Source organism: Schistocerca serialis, chromosome 8, assembly GCF_023864345.2.
Source record: "Schistocerca serialis cubense isolate TAMUIC-IGC-003099 chromosome 8, iqSchSeri2.2, whole genome shotgun sequence".
NCBI lineage: Eukaryota > Metazoa > Arthropoda > Insecta > Orthoptera > Acrididae > Schistocerca > Schistocerca serialis.
This window is the reverse complement of record NC_064645.1, coordinates 201,200,627-201,217,627: the sequence shown is the minus strand read 5'-3', so window position 1 is coordinate 201,217,627 and position 17,001 is coordinate 201,200,627. Positions and strand designations below refer to the sequence as shown.

Sequence of the window (17,001 nt, the reverse complement as noted above, 5' to 3'; positions counted from 1 at the left end):
GTATTGCCGCAAATCCAGCTTGTGGCTTGCATCAATCTCATGTGATGAACATCAGTGGCTACAGTCAAATTCCAGGTTTCTGTACCCAGATTTCTCCTTTTTCTATTAGATTTGTCGGTTTAAATACTGACAGGTCAAAACATGTCTTCATAGCCTAATATTTATTTACTAAAGCGGCTACTAAAGAATTTTAACAGTAACAACTGACATCAGATATCTGTTTGCACTGTTGCCAACCTACTAAATTTGGATGCATTCACGGAAATTAAAGGAACTGCACGTCTACACGACTTACCAAAACATCAGTTCACTCTGTACTGCCTTACGGCGTCTTCCTAAAAATCTGTTTATATACATCCCTCTCCCCAGCAGTTTAAGGGACTTGAGGTTACAAAAACGAAGTGTAAACATCAATTTAGTAACAGAATTCAGTTGCATGAAGATTAGCTCTCTTTTAATTTACATTAGTATTAACTTAAGAGATTTTCCTTTACATATTTTGTTTGAATGTACACTAATATAGTATTAACCTCACTGGATTCCACAACCCTGTCTGCCGTATTAGCAAAATAAAATAAAGGCAACTTCTACGGAATTTAAAAAAGACTTAAAATTGTTGCCAAAATGTCTCACATTAAAGATATTTTCGTGCTGATCAAATGACAACGTCTTAAAATGGTTCAAATGGCTCTGAGCACTATGGGACTTAACTATGAGGTCATCAGTCCCCTAGAACTTAGAACTACTTAAACCTAACTAACCTAAGGACATCACACACATCCATGCCCGAGGCAGGATTCGAACCTGCGACCGTAGCGGTCACGCGGTTCCAAACTGACGCGCTTAGAACCGCACGGCCACACCGGCCGGCGACAACGTCTTACATTATGCAAATCTGTAATGTTTTTTAAGTTATGGACAGTGTAATATTATGATTTATCTTTTAGTAATATTTATTCAGCTCAACCGTTTATTTTGTAAGTGCATGTGTAAAACGTGATCTTTGTCATCCACCATCTGCTGAATAAGTGTTACTTTTCGAAACAGATGTTTAATTGAATTTTAATTCTGCCTAACAACTTCGTTTGTTAGTTTATGGTACAGTTCTGGAATTAGAAAAAAGAGAATGTCTCCCATAAAACCAATTATCATATTCTGGTCTTTGTTATAGATTGTCAGTTCATAGTACCAAAAAGAGAGGTGATGAATTAAACTGGTTTCAACATTTAAAATATGGATTTCTTACAGAAATACTGGAATAGAATTTCAGAAGGATTATATGGCATCTGCGGAACCAGAAAGCAATCAGCAACGATGTTTTGTTATTATAATATTTCTAATGTATAAGAAAAAAATGGAATTCACTAGATATAAATTTAGTTTGGGTTCAAAGAATTTGTCGCCAGGTGTCACGATTCTTCGATAATCAGTTATGTAATTATATCACACTGTACAAGCTTCTGGAACAGTGACAAGAAAAACTAACAAACAAAGATGTTGGATGCTATAGTGCACCACTTTAAAATTCTGGTTTTTGGATAGGTCGAGAATCAGGTCTTCTTTTCTTCGATTCCATCGCTCTTTATCACACCACGACGACAAAATGTGAAGGGGGACTGTCAGAATCATTCTGCGCACGATGCGGCGCCAAAACGACAAATAGCAACCAACTTATCAGCAGCTCTCCGTCGATAGAAGCAGTGGGTAGTGAGTGATTCGTGGCCGCAGTGCGTTCCACACGGACAGCCACAGGCTGTTGGCTTCCTGGCGAACATATGACTCACGCTGGACAGGTCACTCCACTTTTCTTTATTTGCCTGCTTTATCACTGACATATTGTTTCCCGTACTCATTGTGAGTCGTTAGTGTGCACAAGCAGCCGTGGAATTTTCTCGGCAACCACGACGTATGAAACTATTTTCGAACCCTGATCTCTCCTCTCAGATGATATGCTAGCTACATGCAGCACATACTAAATTAATAATTACTGCTTTAAATGCGTCGCTTTATCGTTCGGCTCGGGACAGTCAAAAAATATCCGGAACCTTCATGAGGCGTTTTAACCTTCCAAAATTTCCTGCTTTTTACAACTCAACAGTTTCTTTACTCGAAGTATTTCAGACTTTTTTCTATTTGCTTTCGAAGAAATTGTGAGTTTAATTGTAGTGTTAATGTTTTGCGTATGTCCTGCAAACGTGCAATGCGGAAATTATTTGTTTCGTCGAATTTTGGTGGTGTGTTCAGAGCCGTATAGTGTTGCAGGATATGGCAGCATTTCTTCACCGTTGTTGCGATATCTTGCGCAAGAGCCGTTCAACTTACTACCTTTTTTATAGTTGCGTTTTTCTTCTCCTTTTTGAACTATTTGGTTTCTAACCGTTTTTCTCACATTTATTAATTTTATGTTAACCGCGTGTTTAGTATCGGATGAGCTTTTTTTTTTTTTTTTTTTTTTTTAATTCGAGAATAATAACATACCGAAACTCCCTGGGCTCGCGAGCTTCGTTTCCTCAGAATCAGATGGGGAGTGACTCGGATGAACAGGAAACGTTAACCAGTTTGATGTAGAAAACAGCCAAAGTTTCAAAATTCAGTTTTTTTATTTATTTAATTGAAGGTTAGTTTCAGGTTACCTGAACCCATTTTCAAATAATTCAGACAGACAAAATGGTGTATTCCATAATAGCGTGCATAACGTGTTAAGATTATACATTTGTAAATACATTGATACCGACGTCCAGTTTTTCAGTGAGCATTGGCAGGACAAATGTACAATCCAGCGTGCTCGAAATCCAGAAAACGTTTACTCCACAATACGGATTTTTGTGGTCGGTATTTGCGTGTTTGTTTGGTAATAGGCTATTTACTTTCTTTGCCTAACATTACATCTTCCACTGCTGAATCCATCATCAAAGTCAGTAGAGCTGTTGTATGAGTAGAATCTCACGATGTCTCCAGCATTGGAAGGCAGTACGTTAGGCAGAGAAATGTCTTGCACTATGGCCATAAAACAGATACCACCAATAACGGAAAAAATTTTAGCAAGTGACATGAAAAGAGCTTTTTTTGGGCAGTCTGTTCGTATCTATATCTTTTCACTCTCCGCAGTTCGTGGTCTCGCGGTAGCGTTCTTGCTGCCCGAGCACGGGGTCCCGGGTTCGATTCCCGGCTGGGTCAGGCTTTTTCACCTGCCTCGAGATGACTGGGTGTTGTTGTGTCGCCTTCCTCATCATGATCATCATCATCATCCGTCCCCATTACGGTCGTAGGAAGGCAATGGCAAACCACCTCCACTGGGACCTTGCCTAGTAGGGCGGTGCGGGTCTCCCGCATCATCCCCTACTCTTTGTTACGGAGTATGGGACTTCATCATCATCTTTTCACCAATGTGTCATGCAAACATATGAGTACAGTTAATAAATATCTGCTCCCTTATGTGGTACCGAATGTACGTCTCCGTAGCCGAGTGCATGGTAACACTGACTGCTATGCGGAGGACCCGGGTTCGGTTCCGGTACTACCAGGGATTTTTCCTTGAAGGAATGACCGGTACGGGGCGCAGTCAGTCTCGTGAGGCCAACTGAGTAACCACTCAACCGATTAGTAGCGGTTCCAACATCAAGAATTACGATGACGGCGGGAGAGCGGTTTGGTGGCCACATGCTCCTGCATACCGCATCCGACGACGCCATTGGCTGAGGACAAAACTGCGGTCGCTCGCGCCAGATTCGCCCATCCAGCGGCAGAAAGCGGAACTTCACTCCTACCCTTACGTAGTCTCAAAGTACAGTCTGTTTGCCTTTACTATTTGTACTATTGCATCCTAAGAGATTTAGTTGGGTTGCATTTCAGATTTCTCTATAATTTTTTAGAACTACAATAACGAACATGCATATCTCTATTCTGTGACTTTCTGCGCTTACTGTAGACGCTCCTAATAGTGACCCCTTTACATTATAAATGTTGAAAAGTTCCTTACGGAATAGCTGCTGACGTGTTGCGCCTAAAGACATTCAGTTTGAAATCTTACGTCATGTGATTCATTCGCTGGCCTTTGTGCTACCTGCCGACAGTGCTCTGTGTGGTAAACGCAACAGGAGCCCTATTTTGGGTGGAATCGCGTGGGAATGTGTCACCCTTGCTTTCCGCAGTTTTATACCAAAAACTCGGCGCAGGGGTCGTGATTCAGGGAGGGAAGAGGGAGGGAGGCGAGTGTACGGGGTGAAGGCAGCTCCCCATTTTACTCGTTTTCCCAGAAGTCGTTGTATGGGGAATAACGAACCGCCGTTTTTGTAGAGAAATGGGTTTTCGCCTCCCGAATTCCCCGAATTCACTGTAGCGGAAGTTGGTTGCTGGAGTTTTCCCACGGTGTACGCTTTAACTGCAGGAATGACAAGTTTTTTCGTAACCCGTACGATATTGATCTGTCTACCAAATTGACACCCTCACACAGCACATTGCTAGCACTGGTATCGCGTCTCAGTGCGGGAAGTCTGCAGCTGAACGTCTCTAAGGGTTGCTACTATGGCGGAAAACACCATTGATGTTTGAATGCCAGACTCTAGAAGAGACACCCTAAATGTTTTCATAACTGAAGACAGATTTTGGCCATACAGTTATCGCTATAAAGAACTCGGAAGCTTAAATCTTCAAGTTCCACCCATCGTATCTGCGTTGAGGTCACTGCAAACGGAGAATTGCTTTTGGAATGGCATGGGGTGGGGAAGAAAATCAACTGCAGAAATCATCACTGAATGCATCTCATATGGTTTAGACAAAATACAGAGAAGTTAAATTAGAAATATCGAACAGGCATGTCAACCCGTCTTTCCGCCGGACTCCGTGGTCTCCACCTCATTTTTTCTGCGCGGAGGGTAGCAGACAACGTTATGGCTAGTTTGACACCGTCCGCCACCACTTCCCACCTTGCAGCCAGCATCTCAGTAGCATTTAAATTCTACACCCTCGATTATACACTCCTGGAAATTGAAATAAGAACACCGTGAATTCATTGTCCCAGGAAGGGGAAACTTTATTGACACATTCCTGGGGTCAGATACATCACATGATCACACTGACAGAACCACAGGCACATAGACACAGGCAACAGAGCATGCACAATGTCGGCACTAGTACAGTGTATATCCACCTTTCGCAGCAATGCAGGCTGCTATTCTCCCATGGAGATGATCGTAGAGATGCTGGATGTAGTCCTGTGGAACGGCTTGCCATGCCATTTCCACCTGGCGCCTCAGTTGGACCAGCGTTCGTGCTGGACGTGCAGACCGCGTGAGACGACGCTTCATCCAGTCCCAAACATGCTCAATGGGGGACAGATCCGGAGATCTTGCTGGCCAGGGTAGTTGACTTACACCTTCTAGAGCACGTTGGGTGGCACGGGATACATGCGGACGTGCATTGTCCTGTTGGAACAGCAAGTTCCCTTGCCGGTCTAGGAATGGTAGAACGATGGGTTCGATGACGGTTTGGATGTACCGTGCACTATTCAGTGTCCCCTCGACGATCACCAGTGGTGTACGGCCAGTGTAGGAGATCGCTCCCCACACCATGATGCCGGGTGTTGGCCCTGTGTGCCTCGGTCGTATGCAGTCCTGATTGTGGCGCTCACCTGCATGGCGCCAAACACGCATACGACCATCATTGGCACCAAGGCAGAAGCGACTCTCATCGCTGAAGACGACACGTCTCCATTCGTCCCTCCATTCACGCCTGTCGCGACACCACTGGAGGCGGGCTGCACGATGTTGGGGCGTGAGCGGAAGACGGCCTAACGGTGTGTGGGACCGTAGCCCAGCTTCATGGAGACGGTTGCGAATGGTCCTCGCCGATACCCCAGGAGCAACAGTGTCCCTAATTTGCTGGGAAGTGGCGGTGCGGTCCCCTACGGCACTGCGTAGGATCTTACGGTCTTGGCGTGCATCCGTGCGTCGCTGCGGTCCGGTCCCAGGTCGACGGGCACGTGCACCTTCCGCCGACCACTGGCGACAACATCGATGTACTGTGGAGACCTCACGCCCCACGTGTTGAGCAATTCGGTGGTACGTCCACCCGGCCTCCCGCATGCCTACTATACGCCCTCGCTCAAAGTCTGTCAACTGCACATACGGTTCACGTCCACGCTGTCGCGGCATGCTACCAGTGTTAAAGACTGCGATGGAGCTCCGTATGCCATGGCAAACTGGCTGACACTGGCGGCGGCGGTGCACAAATGCTGCGCAGCTAGCGCCATTCGACGGCCAACACCGCGGTTCCTGGTGTGTCCGCTGTGCCGTGCGTGTGATCATTGCTTGTGCAGCCCTCTCGCAGTGTCCGGAGCAAGTATGGTGGGTCTGACACACCGGTGTCAATGTGTTCTTTTTTCCATTTCCAGGAGTGTATTTTGTATATATTCTAAGCTCTTGTCTTCCGCTGAAGCTTTTTCACTTCCTTTAGTACGATGCGACTTGTTCCCTAACGTCTTAGCAAACGTCCCGTCATTATTTCTTCTTCTAGTCAGTGTTTTCTCCGTATTACATTCCTCTGCGATACTGTTATTCAGTTGCACCACGTCTCAAACTCTTCAATTCTCTTCTTTTACAGTTTTCCCACAGGCCATGTTTCCATACAATTATGTGCTCCTGATGTACATTCTCAGGCACTTTTTTCACAAATTAGGGCGTGTGATTGATACGAATAACCTTCTTTTGGCGAGTAACGCGCTCTTTGTCTGTGCTATCCGGGCTACTCTGCTTATATCGTCCTTGCTTCGGGATCATAAACCAGCTCAACAGTAAAAATCTGTGGGGCGATAACAGAGGGCAGATCTTGGTCAAAATGGAGAAACCGAACAGAATTGCCTAATTTACTAAACGGCTAAAATGGTCACTCATTCGGCGATGCACGTTGTTGATCCAGCAGCTTCCAAGGGCAACAGTATAAAACGTCGTCTTAATCTACTCATTAAGCTGTGTAATCTTACATTAACAGTTTAACACAGTAAGTCAAGTGTTATTGTTAGATACTCTGTATAATTTGAAATTTGTGCTAAGGTCTTATGGGACCAAACTGCTGACGTCCATCAGTCCCTAAGCTTACACACTATTTAATCTGACTTAAACTAACTTACGCTAAGGACAACACACATACCCATGCCCGAGAGAGGACTCGAACCTCCGACGGGGGGAGCCGCGCGAACCGTGACAAGGCGCCTCGGACCGGGCATATTCTGTATAAAAAAAGTATCCCAGGAGCAATGGTAAGTATTCAGGAATATGATAGGAACGCTCTTATGGGCGTATATCCCATTCCGAATGGTTTCCAAGGTGGAACACATTTAACTTGCTAGCCTCTTTGATATTTTATTAGAGCCCAACCTACCTCGTTGCTTTCAACCTCTTTGCTCGAAATACTGTGAGTGAAATAGAGCGAGGTATTGCATCAGAAGAAATATAGGCTAACTGTGTTTGTACGCGCGCTGACTAAAATGCCACACATCCCACACATCTACGCTAATGAAGAATATGCACGTATGGTATACGTTTACGGCTTCTGCGATGATAGTGCTCCTACTGCTGTCGAAGAATACCATCGGCGCTTTCCTGATCGTGTACAATGTTAACCAGAGTTTTCAGAACAATGTGTGAAAAGATTAATTCTTCCATCATCCCATTGTTCTTTGGAACCTGTAGTTGAACAACCCGTGCAGGAACAGCAACTTATTATTGGAATGTTGCACCGTAGTCCCACTACCAGCACACGGCGATTTTCTGCCCGCAATGCTTAGAGGTGAATGTGTTAAAAATACGTAGTTTTCAATTGATACTTCGTAAAATGCATATTGTAACGCTTACCAACTGTTGTACACGTGTACATGTGTGAACGTGCAATGTATTGGCTCAAATGGCTCTGAGCACTATGGGACTTAATAGCTGAGGTCATCAGTCCCCTAGAACTTAGAACTACTTAAACCTAACTAACCTAAGAACATCACACACATCCATGCCCGAGGCAGGATTCGAACCTGCAGCAGCGCGGTTCCAGACTGAAGCGCCTAGAACCGCTCGGCCACTACGACCGGCCTGCAATGTATTGAATAATGAAGAAAACAAATAACAGTGTACATTAAATGTGTTCTATCTCGGAATCCATTTGAAATAGAATATGCCCATATGGAATTTTTTGCTTCAAATGATAGTTCCTGTTCTATCCCCGAATGTTAATAGCTCCTCCCTTAACACCCTGTATGTCTCCATACAGCGTAACTAGTGACGCACAAACTACCCATAGTATATTCAACCAGTGTTTGAGAATGAGAGCAATTAACGACTGCCAGCAAACTTTACACACAATTTCAAGCCTTCTCGAAACTTTTTCTCGCTAATGGCCCCCCACAAAATAATGAATGTAAAAATTTCACAACTGACTACATTGTTGCTGTTACGGTACGACGTTTGAATTTATCACTTCTTTAGTACTACTTCTATTCGCAACGCACTTATAAAACAGGTTGCTTAAGCCGGGTGCCGCGGCCGAGCGGTTCTAGGCGCTTCAGTCCCGAACCGCGCTGCTGCAGGTTCGAATCCTGCCTCGGGAATGGATGTGTGTGATGTCCTTAGGTTCGTTAGGTTTAAGTAGTTCTAAGTCTAGGGGACTGATGACCTCAGACGTTAAGTTCCATAGTGCTTAGAGCCATTTGAACCATCATGTTGCTTATGACTTTTACGATAGTCTTTGGGTGAATAATTCGAATGTAACAAACCCAACATTATTAGGATTTTGTGTCTTCAACCATTACAGTTTTCCATGCTTAACGGCAAATATTGAACACAGTTGTAAAGTAATTTGACGTTTGAAGTTATTTTATGCAAGCAAATTCGACCCTTTAAAGAGTTGACGGGTGTGGGTTTACTGTTGTCAGCCCAAATCTCCAAAACCCGAACAAGTAGAAGTAGCAGAGGTTAGAGATCGTAGTTTATGTTTGTGCTGCCCGACCCAGCACCCACTCGGTGCTGAGCCCAGACGGGGTGTTCCGGGATTAGCAGTGCCCGGCTGACACTGCCCCTGTCTTTCCGTTTCCTGGGGCGGCGCGGGCCAGCATTTCCGTGAGCAAACACGGGGCGAGCTCCGCTGCTGACTGTTCCTTCCCCGGCCGTCGCCAAGTCGATAGCGGGACTGTAAACATAGCGCTTTCCGCGTTTCTGAGGGCACAGAGGAAAAAGCCAAAGTACGACCTCCCCACACGATGGAGGGCAATTCTTGAGTTGCGTATTCCACATTATATGACAAAGGAGATAGCACACGGTGGCCAGCTTCGTCGAAAAGCGTGAAACGTGAGACAGACAGGGTCAGCTGATAGTGAAGCAGTTCGGATGCCTTCCAGACAAGTAGCAGGATGTTACTATCAAGAAACATTTTGTAGAAATTGTCTCCATTTCACAACTGTTTTTAAAAATACAGTTTTCGTTCTATATTCCTTGTGCATTCGGCTCGAGGATTCTGTTACATCCACAGATCATTGACACAATGATATCTGATATGTCACGTTAACACAATGAGGAAGTCCGTTGCTCGTGGTCTAGTGACTAGCGTGGTTGCCTCTGGATCACTGTGTCCCCGCTTCGATTCCCGGCCGGATTGGGAATTTTCTCTGACCGGGGACTGGATGTCTGTATGTGTTGTCCTCACCATATCATCATCATTCGTGAGAGTGGCTTCATTGGATGCGTAAAAACTTGGACTGTGAAAAAATTGGGACTTTTTACCGTCGCTGACGACTGCACAGTTGAGCGCCTCACAAACAAAACGTCATCATCATCATCATCATCAGCAACAGCAACAACAACAACAAAGAGGAAAACAACTACAAGGACAATATATAATAACAGACAGGTTTAGCTGACAAAGGTTTTAGATCTTGAGTACAATGCCTTTTTCGTATATACAATGCGTTTTTCGTATATACATGTTTGTAAACCAGTTAAATTGGTATCAGGTCCATGACGATGCTTCTGTCATTGTATTATGTTCTTCATGTTGCCCCATGTCCTATTGTCTGTGTGTGAAATCTTACGTGTGTCAAATCTTATGGGACTTGAATGCTAAGGTCATCAGTCCCTAAGCTTACACACTACTTAACCTAAATTATCCTAAGGAGAAACACAAACACCCATGCCCGAGGGAGGACTCGAACCTCCGCCGGGACCAGCCGCACAGTCCATGACTGCAGCGCCTTAGACCGCTCGGCTCCCATGTCTGGATGATGTCTTTATCACCTAATATACGTAGTGAAAAGTCTTTACAAAAATGCATGCATTGTAATAAACACAGGTAGGAATCGATTAGAAGAAATAAGTATAGACCAAGTTGCTAGACAAGTGTGTGCATTACCATCTACCGTTCTTAATATTTTCATTTACTTCATTCTTCATAAATGGAAATGTAAAGTCAACAAAGGAATTACAATAACGAATGAGGAATACCTGAAAGTATTTTTCTTTGCACATGATAAGTTTTTATTCAAAATAATCAAGATGACCTTCAAAGATCACTATACCCGCTGAAAGAAATATGTGAGAAATAAAACTTTAAAATTTCTAGTATAAAACGAAAATAGCGGAACCCCGAGGAAAATATCCAGTCAGATCAAAAATTGTTTGGGCTAATTCATTTTTAGAACAAGTCTCCCAAATCCCTTATTTAGGCTGTGCTGTAAGTTTTGATTTTGATTGTGTTGTTGAATATAAAATACACAAATTCCAAGCTGTCTGTGGTACAATTAGCAGAACATTGGGTGATAAAGTACAAAATAAGACCATCATGAAATTCCATAACGAGAGAGATGGCGGTTCCTGTGTTTCCTATGGAAGCGAAAGCTGGATTAAAATTTTAAAAAAAGGTCAAACTGCAGAGATGAGATTCCCAAGGAAGACGAAGGACTGAAGAGCAAGAGATGATTAGAAATGAAGCTATTAGAGAAGAATTAAATATTTTCAACATGAATGAAAAAGTCTCAAAATATCATGGAGACTGCAGACCTCAATTCGCAATTCGTGAGAATGCCAGGTCACAGAGTTCACCAGAAGATCCTGAACTATAAGGCGAATGGGAAAATAGATATAGAACAACCTCGAAAAAGATGGAAATGATTTGTTTGTCGCTTTGGAACAGATGACAGCCTAATCCCTCAAAGGATGGTGGTGGTGATGAAGTTTGCCCATTCGAGCGACTGAAAAACAAAGTCAGCTTCCGTCCTCATGTGTATGAAACGCTGCGATCAGGAAAATGGGAGGAGATTAATAAATTATTCGTCATAAATCTTAAATGGTTCAAATGGCTCTGAGCACTATGAGACTTAACAACTATGGTCATCACTCCCCTAGAACTTAGAACTACTTAAACCTAACTAACCTAAGGACAGCACACAACACCCAGTCATCACGAGGCAGAGCATAAATCTTAGGCATAAGATTTTGCGATAAAGTACATCGGGGCCGGCCGCGGTGGTCTAGCGGTTCTAGGCGCGCAGTCCGGAACCGCGCGACTGCTACGGTCGCAGGTTCGAATCCTGCCTCGGGCATGGATGTGTGTGATGTCCCTAGGTTAGTTAGGTTTAAGTAGTTCTAAGTTCTAGGGGACTGATGACCACAGATGTTAAGTCCCATAGTGCTCAGAGCCATTTGAACCATTTGAAAGTACATCGGGTTTTGCTGCATACTGTAGAATGACTGGTGTGTTTATGAGTAATTTTTGTTTAGTTTTTTACAGATCTCTACTCTGTATTATCTAAATAATTCCTCACGGTACAAAATGTGTTGATTAAAACGTATATTTTAACAGACCTTTTAAGTAGACGAGTTTAAGTTTTCGCTGTAGTCTCCCTGGTAAAATTATGTACAGGCTTTTTTCCTGGTGGGAAGTGGTGTTCTTTGTGTTGTTTTCGTCAGTAAATGTAGGTTAATTTAGGTCTGGCTCTTGTCCTATGATTAAAATTGCTGCTTTCGGTACCCCTGCTAATGATACGTACACTTGTGGATACTTTGTAACAATTTACATCATTTTATGGTGTTGTTGGAACTTGTGAGACCATCGCCTGTTTAAAATTGCTTTCAAAAATACGTCTGTCATTTTACATTCCTTGTATGTTTGGCTTGGGGACTCTATTAAGTTCTTCTGGTCAGTCTGTGCAGTTTTGCATCAAATAACAAACGTCAAAGATATAAGGCTGAAGTGAAAATAAACAACTGAGTCTGGCATAAGGCATAGCTTAAATACCAACGTTACTGACGAGTCCATAAGGCAGTAGGGTGCCGACGTCGAATTTTTGGCAAAGCGAAGAGTCAGGACGCAGCAAAACGCTGCTGTGGGCTATCGGCCGATCGAGTCCTTTTGAAGCTAGTCTGCAGATCTATTTCTAGAGTCATACATTTAATTATTCTAAAAAAAGGCTGTAGAAATCATGGAACAAGGTAGAAGGAAAAAATACTTTCCGCTGGGGTAAACAACTTCATACTGATGCGGGTTTCCGTTGGGGTAGTTTTGTTGGAAAACTGAGATAGGGGGAGCTGGAAATGCGGGCAATGCGCCATTGATTTCCTGTATGGGACGTGACCAACTACAAACCAGTGAGCGGCCACATCTGTCGCGTTACCTGATACATCAGTAACGGAACAATGAAACGACTAAATTGATCTTTTATCTGAATAGCACATATCCTTCGTCATTGCTGGAAAGATCACAGTTTGATCTTCAGGAACTAGTACTAGCATTATGTGCCCATCTGTTCCTTTCCGAAGTACTTTCATATCGCTGACAATTCACTCTCTTTGATTTCCAGCCCTTTCAGTTTAAAACAAATACCACCTAATGCGTGGTTGTTCTCCACATCCCACATATCAGAGCGCCAAACATCTTCCTTCACGCATGGAGGTGCAGGAAATATCAAAGGACTCCGAAACTTACAAGAGTTTTGGCTTCATATTCACTTTTCTCTTTCGGACACTACAGGACTTCACTTTTGTAGATTTGAATTAAAATACCAATCTATCCATTACCCTTTTCGATTCACGCAATTTCGGAGCCTGCTCATTTACCTTTTACTAACAGGAATGTCCTTTTCGACGACTTTCTCTAGTTCAACAGGTAAATGGAAATAAATTTTAATTTGAATAGGGTCGCATGGCACTTGAAATTCATCACTTAAAGCAATAAAACATTAATGTAATTATATATTTATGACTGCAAACAGTCGTGTAATATTGTCAAATTGTGTGTTTTTTATTGGTCGTATAGGCATTGGGCAACATGTTTCGGGATATCGCAAACATCTGGTGCCTTATTATGGCTGAGTTTAATGAACACAAAACTGAAGATCATTTTTTTCCCCACTCAGCAGCTGTGCGTGTGTGTGCAAACATGAGATTTACTGACACTCAAACTGTGTGCCAGACTGGAACTCTAACGCGGAACCTTCGCTTTTTGCAGGCCAAAGCTCTACCAAACTAAGCCCGCCTCACACTTCGGAATGCAGAAGAGAACCACTGGTGGAGGAAAAGCTGCGAGGGTTATGTAAGCCACAGTTTTTTTCTTGTTATTGTGCATTATATTTTGCAGCATCCGCGTAACTTCAATTAATGTAGGAAGTTCCGTGTAATGTCACAGTAATATTATGCACCCCTCTTCAAAATGGTTCAAATGGCTCTGAGCACTATGGGACTTAACTTCTGAGGTCATCAGTCCCCTAGAACTTAGAACTACTTAAACCTAACTAACCTAAGGACATCACACACACCCATGCGTGAGGCAGGATTCGAACCTGCGACCGTAGCGGTCGCGCGGTTATGTACCCCTCTGCCACAAACCTTATTGTGGTTTGCGAAGTAAAGATATAGACGAAGATGTGAATAGCTGTGGCCATAAAGACAAGGCTTCATTTCCGTGACAATCCTGAACAATAAGAGACGATACAATTCAGTGTTTTTGAAAATACTGTTTTTGATTGAGGGCTGTTTTTCATATATTCATAAAACTGAAATTCCTGAAACTTCTCAAGTATACACTTTCCAGTTATGTACAAAATTAAAATTGTTTTTAATTATTGTAGTGATAATTACCACTTTAGGTCCGTCACATTTTCGCGTCATTTGCATTTCCTTTTATTATTTGGAACGCATCTTCAGAGACCTGAAATATATTCATAATTGCCTTTTTATTGTTGTCTTCATCTAGGGAAATGTACATTCAGGTTATAAAGAGTTCTGGCACTTCCTGATTTTTTACGACATTTTAATAGTTTGATATTGTACTTACAAATTTCGTAGATGTTGCTAAATTTGTTCTTATTCCAGTTTTAAAATTTGATTTGCCCAGCGCTAGGAAATGAACACTCAGTTACGTCATGTTATGTTTTTGATGTTGCTAGCTGTTGAACTTTACTGTCAAGTATCGAAAGTGTACGAGGTTTGTCCGGAAAATACGTATAAAAGTTGAATAATAACTTTATTTTACAATTATTCAGCTATTACAATATGGTCTCCTTCAAAGTACTCGCCCTGAGACGCGATACACTTTTGCCAACGCAGTTTCCACTGTTGATAACATTGCTGAAAGTCTTCAGTTGTGATGTTGTTCAGTTGCCGTGTCGTTTCCGCCTTGATGGCTTCCACATCTCCCAAGTGCCGCCCCCGAAGCATGATTTTGCATTTCGGGAACATGAAGAAGTCACACGGGGCTAAATCGGGTGAATAAAGCGGGTGGTCTGTCACGGTGATTGAGCTTCGCGCCAAAAACTCTCCCACAACGAGCGACGTGTGAGCGGGCGCATTGTCGTGATGAAGGATCCACCTGCACCCTTTTGCAAATTCCGGTCGAACTCGGGCCACACGAGCTCTGAGACGTGTCATAACTTCAACGTAAAAATTTCCGTTCACTCTCTGGCCGGGAGGAACAAATTCCTTGTGAACAATGCCCCTAGAATCAAAGAAAACAATCAACATTGTCTTCGCATTGGACCTTGATTTTCGTGACTTTTTTGTTCTCGGTTTCCCTGCTAGTTTCCATTCCTTGCTTTGAGATTTGAGCTCCACATCGAATTGGTAAAACCAGGACTCGTCTCCAGTGATGACTCGGTTGAGAAAGTCCCCTCGTTCCTCTGCTTCCAACCAATCCTCACAGCACTCAACCCTCTTTGCTTTCTGTTCTGGCGTCAAGAGCTTAGGTACGATTTTCGCACACAATTTTTTCATTTCAAGTTTTTGTGTCAGGATTTCGTGAACGATTGTTTTGAGGATTGACAGCTCGTCGGCAATCATTCTGACTGTCAATCTACGGTCTTTAAGAACACAAGCCCGAATTCGTTCAACATTTGCATCGGAACTTGATGTCGACGGGGTTCCTGGGCGAGGGTCATCGTTCACTTCTTCTCGGCTCGGCCTTTTTAACCACTTGTTCACGGTTGGTTTCTTCAGAGAATTGTCTCCGTAAACCTGTTTCAAACACTCAAAAATCTCACGGCCATTCTTGCCTAGCTTTGCAAGAAACTTGATGTTGATGCGCTGTTCCTCAATCAGAGAGAGCTCCATGCCGACGGCAGGTAAAAAAGGGTAACTGTCAACAAGCTGCCGCACACCCCCACCTTCACGTAGAGTGCTCTGACTCGAACTGAGCGTTGATGGGATTGATTACAGCAGTAGTCCCACCAGGGGGTGACTGCAACTTGTAACATAAAGACATTATTCAACTTTTATACGTATTTTCCCGACAAACTTCGTATTGGGATCTCTCTCTCTCTCTTTCTCTCTCTCTGCCTCTCTCTCTCTCTCTCTCTCTCTCTCTCTCTCTCGTTTTTGCTTTAATATCATTACTATTTTTCTAACGTGAAATAAACTGCATGCGTTGAAATTGTACTGAGCTCACTTTTCACGTGATTTTTCTACACGGCTGGGTAGCGTAACAGAGGAAGATGTGGCAACGGCATTAGTGTTGTTGGACAGTGACATGCAGAACAGGGAAACAGCAGGTACTGCCGGGCCCGGCGGGCGTGGCGTACCGGTGCGTGACGTTTTCCAGGTACCGCGGCCGTCTTTGTGTGGTCATTAGCGCTGGACCGGCGCACAAAAACCGCGCTATGTAAATGGCCGGTTTGTAATGGCCGCCGCGGGGGGGGGGGGGGGGGGCGCCTCCTTTGTCGTGGGCTAGCCTCACCGTGCCGCCTGCCATAATTTGGCGAGCCAAAGGCGGAGGCGGACGCGGACGAGGACCAGCCGATCCCAGCTCTGCCGCACAAAGGCGTCACACCGGAGCGCCTGCTCTTCCTAGGCGGCAAGTGTTCGAGGCGACAGGCGCATTTGTCGCGGGATGGTTTCATTGTGGTGGGAAGGCAACGCCAGAAGTGAAACTGACCTCGTGCATGCCGTAGGGGTAAGTGTTCGAACCGTACCGTTAAGATCGATTGATATTGGGCGTCAACGGAACGCAACTTCACTGTCCGAGGTGCGTTGACAATAGGTGTAACGTCAACACAACTGTCACTTTGCTTCACCCAATGCCAAACATTGAAAGTGAGGTTATGAGATACCTTCGTAATGCGGTCGGAATGTGCGCTGTCTGATCGAAACTATCCGGATACTTATTAGGGGCATTAATACGAAGTTTGTCAATTCTTTATGGCAGCTTGAACTCTGCTGGAGACAGTTTCATTGAGGTGCCTGCTGAATGTTTCTGGAAAATTGGTAGCCCGTTCTTCTGCAACAACCGAAACAAGAGAAGGTAACAATATGAGACGGTGGCATCTTCAGCGTTGTCGGCGTTCTGTCTCTTTCCAAAGTGTTTCATTGGGATTAGGTCGGATGTCTGGGCAGGTCAATCTCAAGAATGATATTGCAGACAGACCATGACCTCACAGATGCTGCTTTATGACGTGGTGGATAATCATGCTGATACAATCATGGTCTCCGAACTGTTCCTCTGTACGCAGTACACAAGAGTGTGAAATGTGCTCATATCCCT

The 17,001-nt window shown here is 43.9% G+C and overlaps 1 protein-coding gene across 1 annotated transcript in view; it reads left to right on the top strand.

Moving 5' to 3' along the window:
• The window catches only part of LOC126416915 (protein nubbin-like), a 616,560-nt gene that overhangs the window by 351,077 nt on the left and 248,482 nt on the right, over positions 1 to 17,001 (top strand). Inside the window, exon 2 of the mRNA XM_050084798.1 lies at positions 13,480 to 13,563. Within this exon, the coding sequence (XP_049940755.1) occupies positions 13,480 to 13,563 (84 nt within the window). The remainder of the gene's footprint in view (positions 1 to 13,479; positions 13,564 to 17,001) is intronic.